At 47.6% G+C, this 10,000-nt stretch overlaps 1 protein-coding gene across 1 annotated transcript in view; it reads left to right on the top strand.

Moving 5' to 3' along the window:
• The window catches only part of ncor2 (nuclear receptor corepressor 2), an 86,698-nt gene that overhangs the window by 57,117 nt on the left and 19,581 nt on the right, over window positions 1-10,000 (top strand). The window contains exons 17-21 of the mRNA XM_030768380.1: window positions 1,172-1,332; window positions 2,166-2,228; window positions 8,296-8,438; window positions 8,707-8,845; window positions 9,046-9,466. Of these exons, the coding sequence (XP_030624240.1) occupies window positions 1,172-1,332; window positions 2,166-2,228; window positions 8,296-8,438; window positions 8,707-8,845; window positions 9,046-9,466 (927 nt within the window). The remainder of the gene's footprint in view (window positions 1-1,171; window positions 1,333-2,165; window positions 2,229-8,295; window positions 8,439-8,706; window positions 8,846-9,045; window positions 9,467-10,000) is intronic.

Consider the following 10,000-nt stretch of genomic DNA (forward strand, 5'->3'; position numbering starts at 1 on the left):
ACATTTTTTTTTGTTGTTACCTTTGTTGTTTTGTGCCCATTTTTAAAAATCTCTTTTTTTTCTGATTCACTCTGTGTGACGGAGGTACAGTTATACAACAGCCAGGTGGAAAAAACATTGAGCCAGCCAGTTACTGTGCTGTGTCTGTAAAACTCACTAATGCTCTCAGCCAATCAGAGAGCTTCCCATTTTTAGTAAATGCATCTCCTTCAAAACCAGCCAACACCTACCTACCTCAGATGTGCAGTACGCAGTATATATCAGTCTATATTTTTATCATAAACCCAGAAACATCCCAGCCAAAGCGATCTTTGGTGTACAGTTCCTAAACAATGTATCTTGTTTTTTCTAAATGAAAATGGCCTTTTTTAAGATTAAATGAGTGAGTAAACAGCCCGTGGCTCTGGGATATCATGCCTGTCCTGATTAGAGGGACTGAGGGTGTAGGGGCGGAGGTACTGACCCACTCTGTGGGTAGATCAGTTGACTGTAGGTCTCTGGGACCCTGAATCCCGCGGCCTGCCTGTCCAGCTGGTGCTCCTATATTTAGTGTCCCTTCTCCACAAGATGGATTAAGCGACGGGGAAGACAAATGAGTGCGCGCCGGTTCGAATGCCACTTCCTGTCGCTGTCCCGTTCTGCTGATGTTGGCTACAGTGGCCCACAGAGAGAAAGAGGGAAAAAAAAACAAAACAAAAAAAAAAAACAGCAAAAACTAAAAATCAGCCTGACCACTGCTCCCTGTGCTCCCAGGAGCATGTCGGGGTGTGTCCTCATACACACGTGTGTGTGTGTGTGTGTGTGCGTGTCCTGTGTCCTTGCCTCTTGCTGCTTCACTGCTCTAGCAGTTCCACTCTGCCTGCATAGAGAAATCCATAGACTGGGCTAAGTGTGATTGTACTAACAGTGTTGGGGACGGCAGTCAGTGTGGTGCTGCTGAAAATGCATTGAAAACAGATTAGAGATTGGAGAGTTGTAGTCTGACTTCATTATTTGACTGACTGCATTACAGTAGGAACCTGAAGACAGTTGCATTTGTCCTGTCGAAAAACACCTGTGTCACATCTTTCATCAGTGTTAACGGACGCAAAAAAATGTCAGAGTGGTGATGAAGACGCTGGTAAAGCTGCTTTAACCCTTTCTCTCTCTCCCCCCCCCCCCCCCCCCGCAGGGATGACACATCTGGTGAAGACGGAGAGGATAAAGAGCCTCCGGTGGCTGTTAAAGGACGAAGGACAGCCAACAGCCGCGGCCACCGCAAAGGACGAATCACTCGCTCCATGGCCAACGAACAAGAGGAGACTGCCTCTCCACCCCTCAGCAGTGAACTGGGTCAGTACACACACACACACACACACACTTACACTTACACACATATTTGTTTATCGTGCTCTTTTGAAAGGATCCGTCTGGTTCTTAAATACTCAGATCGGGTGAATTTATTCAGCCGAGTGGCTATACGTCGTGGTCTTTTGAAGTGTTTTTGAGGATTCAGTCCACAAGGGGGTGCCGTAGCTTTCTCGGAGTCCACTTGCTCTTCAGACATCCTAAACCGCTCCAGGCTCTAGATTTTACCCCCCCTAGTTATGACGTTTGGTAAACGTTAAACGATTACAGGAAAGATAAACAGACACATTTGGGAAATAAAACAGAGCCACTTTAAAAAAAAAAAGGTGAGGCTTTAGTCCCTCTTAAAAGGTCCCAGCCCCTCGTCCTTATCGTAAGGCGGAATGGACACACTTGCGCGGTTGACCCGGCCCAAGCGGAGCGGCCGTGTGTCAGCGCCTTCTCATTAAAGACGTCATGGAGAAAATTCCCTTATCAGAGAACCTCTGTCCTAGAACCAATCAGCCCTTGTCTGGGCCTTCTCCCATCCATTCACTTCTCTCAGCTGTGTTCCTATGCAACACACTCTGTTTCCTGTGTCGTAGTTACACCCCCCCCCCACCCCCCCTCTTCCCCATCTGCCCTTTGCATCTCAAAACACACAAGACATGACTAAACAGATCTGCAGATTCACACATATGCACGCACACACTCACGCTCACACTCCCCCCCCCCCCCCCCCCACCGTCTTCCTGTTGATTCAGACTTTGTGTGAGACGTAGTTCTTACTCTTTCGCTGTCATAGTGACATGGTGTTTTTTTTTGCCCATTTGTTTTAGCAAACCTGGAAATGAATGAAAGCTCACGCTGGACTGAGGAAGAGATGGAAACAGCCAAAAAAGGTGAGTACCACAAACCTCGTTTTTACATGTGCGTGTGTAAGCGTGCATGCGTGCAGGTGTGTGTGTGTGTGTGTGTGTGTGTGTGCGCGCGCGCGCGCACGTATGTATACATTTAGTAGATGTATGCTAATAAGCGCATATCATTTGAAGTGCGTATGTCTATGTGTACATATCTGTGCACTGGAGTGATATTTCCTATGATGCCAAGGCCGTATGCATCTCCTTCCATACCTCTGCGCTTTCATGCTTGTCTGCAAATACAGAAAAGGTGTAATGTGTGTGAATGAATCAGACTGCGAATATTGTGTGTCAAGTGTGTGCGAGGCAAGTGCGAAACTGAGTTACATCTCACTTTGTGAGAGATCACGGTTGCTAACGTGGTTTGGAGCCATCTCTCAAACACTGAACTCTGTTCCTACCAGCTTGGACCTCCTGTGTTTGTGTGTGTGTATGTCTATCAGTCTGTGTCTGTGTGTGTCTCTGTCTCTCTGTGCCTTTGTGTGTCTGTCTGTGTGTGTGTTTGTGCATTAGCGCGTGCGTGCGTGCGTACGTGAGCACGCGTACATCGTTGTGTATGACGTTAACGTCTCCATAATATCTGTTAATAATTATACAGCCTCTTTCCTGGGTTTTCCCGTCATGAGGTCAGACGAGTTTAACTCAACCTGATAGCTCTTATCTCACCATCAGCTTAGCAACTCTACAAATATTTACCTCCATCTGAGAAAACGCTCTCTACCCAGCCCTGCACCTCCCCACCCCCCCCAACCCCGCCCGTTCTCCTTTTTCTTTCCTCAATTAACGCATCTACCAGCTCTTTCTTTCAAGGAGTTTTGGCCAGCGCTTCTCATTATCACTGAAAAGCAAATATCAGATTTGTTTGATGGTGAACACGAGGTGTTGGGTGTGTGGTTGGCTCTTTCCAGTAAGTGACCGTTCCTGGAACAAGTTCCACACCACGATATGTGTGAGAGTCCGCCCCCCCCCGACCTGTCTGGGAAGGAAGCACGAGTATAAACTCATTATTACTCTGGTGATGGGTAACGCTCAAATATGAGCGTGGCTGTACCCTTACACAACTCCTTGATCTTGTGTCATTTCCAGCTATTGCTAAAATTCAAACAGGGCTCAAGTGTGATGAGGCAAAACCAAACAAACATTGCACGATCCCTTTCCACAACCCTCATCAAGACTTTCGTTTCTCCTCCAACTTAACGGAGCTTGCCAACGAGAATTTGTCCCGAGCCCGTCCGCCCGTGTCTGAACCCAGGTGCGTTCGTCTGTGTGGTATCGGTTCGAGAGCGGAACACGGACAGAGTATTAATGAAAGCGAAAAATCATCAACTCGTCAGCGATCCGACCTCCCCCCTGAAATCCATATCTGCAACAGACTTATATATTGCTTTGACCTTAATTCTCAGCGGTGTGAAATGAATGTTATCTAACACGGTCGTGATATAAGCCTATTTGATTACCCTGAGTGAATAGGAATATGAACGGAGATGACCTTATTGTTGTGGAGTCAGAAAGGAAGTGTCTGTGTGTTTGGACTGTGATCTAACTGCAGACTCGCGTGTCAAGTTCGTTTATCAGATCTGTGCAGCCCTGACGTTGACTGTTTAGGTTTGTTACTTATTTACCGGTGTTATAGATTTGCTCGAGTGAAATATTGCTTTATGGGACATGTTACCATCTGCATGTGTGTGCACTCCCACACGCTCTATACCTTTGTATTTTTCAGGTATGCGTTCCTGCGTGGGTGTTTGTGTATGTTATCTGTGTGTGCGTGTGTGTGTGTGCGCGTGTGTGTGTGCATGTGCGTGTATGTATGACACTGGTGTTATCCTAGTGTAATGTCTCCATTCTATTCTGCCAAGGGGGATTAGTGGAGCTCTTCGTCTCCGTGGATTAGCTTCACCGCTACTGAGACACACACACACGCACACACACGCACACACAGCAAAAACATCCCATACCTCAGAGCACACTTACGTAACCAGCTTCACAACAACAGGACCAAAGTCCCACTGCCCACCCCCTACCCCCCCCAACACATGCACAATCTCACACACACACGCACACACCCTGCCATCAGATCCCTCAGTGAGTGCACAGGAGAAAAGGGCAGTTAATTCTGCCTGGGAGTGTCCACCCAGGACTGAGTGTCCAGTGGCTTGACCCGCTTAAGCCTGTGTTGGCGTCGGTGGCAGTGGGGAAGGTGTGTGTGTGCTCCAAATGCTTGTCCTACTGAGGCCTGCAAAGAAGCTTATCTTACCACCCTCTTCATGCTAATGGGTTTATTTGTCCATCAGGACCAGAAAAAGAGCTCAGTAATGGGCATTTGTGCCACCTGGACTGGGTTCAGCTGTCCAGGATGGGTTATGCCAGGACACACACACACACACACACACGCACACACACAGAGAGCTGCTGCAGAGATGAATTACCTTACTCTAATATGCCCCAAAAGACTGATGTCTTTAATATAAATAGGCGTTTTTTTTTCTATGCATAGTCCCAGGAGGTTTTTTTTTTTCTATGCATACTCCCAACAAGGCAGATCTGGCTTTGGCATCCATACAGGCTTTTACCTAGTGTGTGTGTGTGCAGTTCACATGTATATGTAAGTGTATCCTTTTGACTGCAGGTGTGTGTTGCGTGTGTGCATGTGTGTCTGTCTGTGTGTGTGTGTGTGTGTGTGTGTGTATGTGTCATGCTGTTCCCTTGGGGTTGAACTAAAATTGCTGTGGAGAGCTATTTAGCAAAGGCGTTTGCTAAATAGAAGAGATTGCCTGCACAAAAAATATTCTCTCTTTGCATCTTTGAGTTCAGCACAGGTTCATCATTAGGGTGTGTGTGTCTGTGTGTCTGTGTGTGTGTGCGCGTGTGTGTGTGCGCGCGCGTGTGTGTGTATGTGTATGTGCATGCGCGCGCGTGTGTGTGTGTGCGCGTGTGTGCTCGTGTGTTGTATATTACTGCACTGTATGCTCACACATTTGCCCTCTTTGGCTTTGTTTCAAAGTACTGTTATCTCTTAGTCTTTGACATGGTAGTGAAGTAATCTCGCACTGTGTGTGTGTGTGTGTGTGTGTGTGTGTGTGAGAGAGAGAGAGAGAGAGAGAGAGAGAGAGAGAGAGAGTGTTAAATCTGTTAAAGACTGGCTGCTGGGACAGTAGGTAGAGCATTGATGAGTTTCTATGGGCTGAATGGATGTCACCACTTCACTGGGGTGAACAGGAAGTGATGGGAACTCAAGTTGGCATAAACTTCAGAGTGTTTGGCCAACCTCCATCTCTCTCTCTCTCTCTCTCTCCCTCTCTCCCTCTCTCTCCCTCTCTCCCTCTCTCTCTCTCTCTCTCTCTGTCTCTGTATCTCTCTCTCTCTCTTGCTCGCTCGCTCGCTCGCTCACCTTAATATTCTCTGTCAGGGCTCAGTGCTATAACAGACTTTTCAGTGTATCAGTTTCCTTTCAAAGGAATATGGCGATGTGTAAGGTTTGTTAGTCAGAGGCCTTAGGAGCCAGGTTTTCTGAAGATCTTTTTAGGCCGTGTTGTCCAGTCGTACTCTATTGCTTGCTTTCCCTCTCTCTCTGTCTCCTGTCTCCCTTTTCTCACTGTGTCGGTGAAGACTGGGGAAAGGTCACATTCAAGATGAAAAGCAGGACAGGCAGGAAAAATGTGAAACCCCTTCTGCTCTCTGGTAATATCACCATCAGATCCCCCCCCCCCTTCTGCTCCCCTCTCTCTCTCTCTCTCTCTCTCTCTCCCCCCCCCCTCTCTTTCTCACTTACTCACACACATTCACACACAGTTTCTCTTGCACTTTCTCTTCTGCTCTCTTGCTCTCACTCTCTTGCTAAATAGTATTTGGTTTTTGTGTGTGAGCATTTATGTGGGGGTGTGCACAATTCTGCCTTCTGGCACAGATAGTGAGAGAGAGAGAGAGAGAGAGAGAGATCAAATGAAGGAGAGAAAGAGAGAAAGGCACCGCCTCTAAGCTCCACTTTGCAGTGAAAGTCCACCCAGGCAGCAGCCATTGGAGAGGAGTGGAAAAAACGTTCTGGCCTTGAGAGAGAGAGAGAGAGAGAGAGAGAGAGAGCGCGAGCAAGCGAGCGAATGTGCAAGAGCGTGCGCGTGATAAAAAAGAGAGAGAGAGAGAGGAAATAGACAAACATGTTCTGTTTGGACTGAGTCTATGACTACTATCAACGATCAGACGAAGAGAGAGAGAGAGAGAGAGGAAGAGGGCTGCACTACTTTCCCTCCTTCTATTCACTTCTCCCTCCCTCCCTCTCTCCTCTCTACCCCCCCCACCTTCTCTTCTTCTCTCTCCTCGACACATGAAGCGAGGGCTTTTAATGTCGCTCCCATGCATTCGGGACGGATAGCAGGATTTCAAACGAAAGAGTGAAAAGGGGGACCAAGCAAACAAACGGATAAGAAAACCTCTTCTCTCCCGTCGTGATTGGACAACGCGTAGCGGGGCCGGTCAGTTTGTGTGTTTTCTGATTGGACGATAGCGCGGCCACCTGTTCCGATACCCTTTGAGCTGATTGGATCAGAGAATGTCACCACCTCTTTGATTGTTGGAGATTGCTTCCTGGAGTTTTCCGGGAATTGCAGTAAACTTGAAGAAACCTTGACTGGACTAAATTTTAAAATGGGTTTTTGAGAACTGATCTTTCTGATAAGATGGATTAAAGTGGACTTTTTTTTTTTTTTTTTGCCACAACAGACTTTTTTCCTGCGGAACTCTGACTTTAATTTGGACATATGTGGAATATATGATGGAGTAACGCACTCCCTGAAGGATTTAAACGTGGATTTTGTGTTTGTGTCTGTTTTAATTTTAAATGTTATACTGGACAGATTAAGCTCGTGTCTCCGTGCACTTGGTACACTGTGCATGTGCGCTGGAGTGAACGTGAGTTCGTCCATCTAGCCGTTTACTTCTTAACCACATCGTTCTCTTTCCTTGTGCATCATCCTTTCCTTTTAGGAGTATCTCAGTAGAAGAGCCCCGATCCTCTTAAACTTTCTTCTGCCTGTCTGTGTGTGTCTGTGTGTGTGTGTGTGTGTGTGTCTCTCTGTATTTGTGGCTTTATCAAAGTGCATTGTGGGTGACTGACCTCTTGGGAGAGAGAATGAGAAGGTTAGAAACTTCAAGGTTCGTGTCTTCTTATGTGTCTGAGGTCGTCTTTTACACAGCCTGTTAACCAAACGCACTCTTTCATTCTCTATTCTTTCTCTCTCTCTTTCTTTCTCTCTCTGTCTCTGTCTCATTCCTCCTGTGAGAAACGATGCAACTGTTTCTGTGCTTTGATTGTGAGCATGGCAGATCCTCAGTTCTCTTTGTGCGGCTGCATCATGCAGTTTGTCTGAAAGTGTCTATCGAATTACCATGTCGTACGGTGTTTAACAGGGAGTTTAACCCAATACGCACCTGTGATTGACCAACGTCCGGTACTGTTTGACCTCAAAAATAAAAAAAGAATATCACAGGATAGATATGGAGAGATAGGAAGCTCGTAAAGCGAGATTTGTGCCGGTGCATATGCAGTGACTGAGCGACTGTTTGTTTCTGGCTGTCGTCCCGCCAACTTCTTCAGAAACGCAACAGCCAAGTGACCTTTGACCCTTTTTATAACTAAATTACCCTGAGATTCTGTCGTGGGTTACGTGCGTGGCGATGACAACCAGTGAGACGTGTGTGTGTGTGTGTGTGTGTGTGTGTGTGTGGTTGTATGCACTCACAATATCATATGCATTTTTAATGAGCTTCTCTAATTGGGGACCACAAAGTCATATTGTGACAGAGGCCTAAATAGACTCATGGCAGACAGATACACACTGAACACAGTCATAAATGTACCTAATTGCACTTTCTCTTTCCTCAAATCTTTTCTTTTTCCCACCTTTAGATAACTGATGAAATGCTTGATGTATCAAGTCACCTTGTCACTTTAAAGTGACTGAATTTTTCTTATGAATTGTGGAGGACTGGATTGGTTTGGCTAACTGAATCCATTTCTGTGTGTGTGCGTGTGTGCGTGTTCCACACATTCTAGGCCTTCTGCAGTATGGCCGTAACTGGTCCTCCATTGCCAAAATGGTGGGTTCCAAAACTGTGTCCCAGTGTAAGAACTTCTACTTCAACTACAAGAAGAGGCAGAAACTGGACGAGATCCTGCAACAGCACAAAATGAAATCGGTCAGTTAGCACGTTGTCGTCACTGTGTGATGGGAGTGGTGTTGTTTTATTCCAAACGTGTGAGTGTCCGTGTTATTTTCACCGTGTCTGAGTATAATGTGTCGTATCCTGAATATGTGTGTGTGTGTGTGACTGTGGCCCAAGGCATGTTGAGCGTGTGTGCGAGTGTGCGCTGTTTATTTGGGAGCAGTGTGTGTTATTCTGAACTCTTTGTGTGTGTGTGTGTGTGTGTGTGTGTGTGTGTGTGTGTGTGTATGTGTGTGTTTAGGAGAGAGAGCGTAAAGCCAGGCGTAAAGGCAAAGCCCTGCAGAGTGAGGAGGCAAGTGCTCCGTCCGCTGCTGAGGAAGAGGAGATGGAGGGATCAGGGGTCAGTGGCAATGAGGAAGAGGCTCCGGAGGATGGAGAAGGTTTGGACGGACACACACACACACACACACGCACACACACACACACACACGACTTGTCATTACATCATAGTCACCCGTCTTGTCGTTTCTCTGAATGATTAGAACTAAAGACGGAGATTGGTTTATCCATAACGAGGGTTTCTTAGTGTTGTAGGCCTCTGTATCCTCACCTCTTACCTTGCTGTTTTGTCTTGTGTCAGGGGGAACCAATAACAGCTCAGACACAGAGAGCCTTCCCTCCCCACGGCCCTCTGAAGACAACAAGGTGAAAGAGGAGAGCTCCAAACCCGCTCCCGCCGCCTCCTCTTCCGACAAGGACACCGTCTCCTCGGAGACCGGGCAGGACGAGAAAGCCCAGGCTGTCCCCGGAGACGGCGAGGCGGCCGGCGTGAAGCAGGAGGTGAAAACGGAGCCAGGGGAGACCAGTAAGGAGGCCCAGGGGGAGGATTTGGATAAGAAGCCCCCGAACCTGGAAGCGGAAGAGGGGAAAACGACAAGCAAAGGCTCGGGGAAAAAGGAGAGAGAACACGGAGCGAAAACGGGCCCACACGCAGACAGCGACTCCAGCGCTACGTGCAGCGCGGACGAAGTGGAGGAAACGGAAAACTCTGATAAAAACAGGTGGGGGGGGGGGGAAGGGGGTGTCAAACAAGCCAGGACTCGGTGGTGTCCAAAGCCCTGAGCTGATAGCAGAAATTGTATAATTGACTGAGAGAAGTATATTACCAAGAGCATAAACGATGGATGTCTGTGTGTGTGCGCGTGTGTGTGTGTGTGAGTGCGCGTGTACGTCTGTGTGTGTGTGTGTGTATGTGTGTGTGCGTGTGTGTGGAAGCAGGGCCACAGAGCCTGGGTGGTTGGTGGGAGATTGTTAATTTGGCTCACGGTGTTTACTCTGCTTTTGTTCCATGACGGCAGGCACCGCATGCATTGGCAGTGCCTGGGGAAACATTGCTCTCAGTGTTATGCCAGAGAAAACAATGGAGAAGTAGCAGTGTGTGTGTGTGTGTGCGCGCGCACGGTTTGTTCGGAGTTTATTTACAGTTTTGACCTCGCGTTCTATTTCCATATGTCTGGGCTGTATATGGAGAGTGTGTCTGAGTGAGTGAGATGGGGTTTGTGTGTGTCGGGGGAGGGGATGGAAACAGATTGAGT

Source organism: Chanos chanos, chromosome 1, assembly GCF_902362185.1.
Source record: "Chanos chanos chromosome 1, fChaCha1.1, whole genome shotgun sequence".
Taxonomy (NCBI): Eukaryota; Metazoa; Chordata; class Actinopteri; order Gonorynchiformes; family Chanidae; genus Chanos; species Chanos chanos.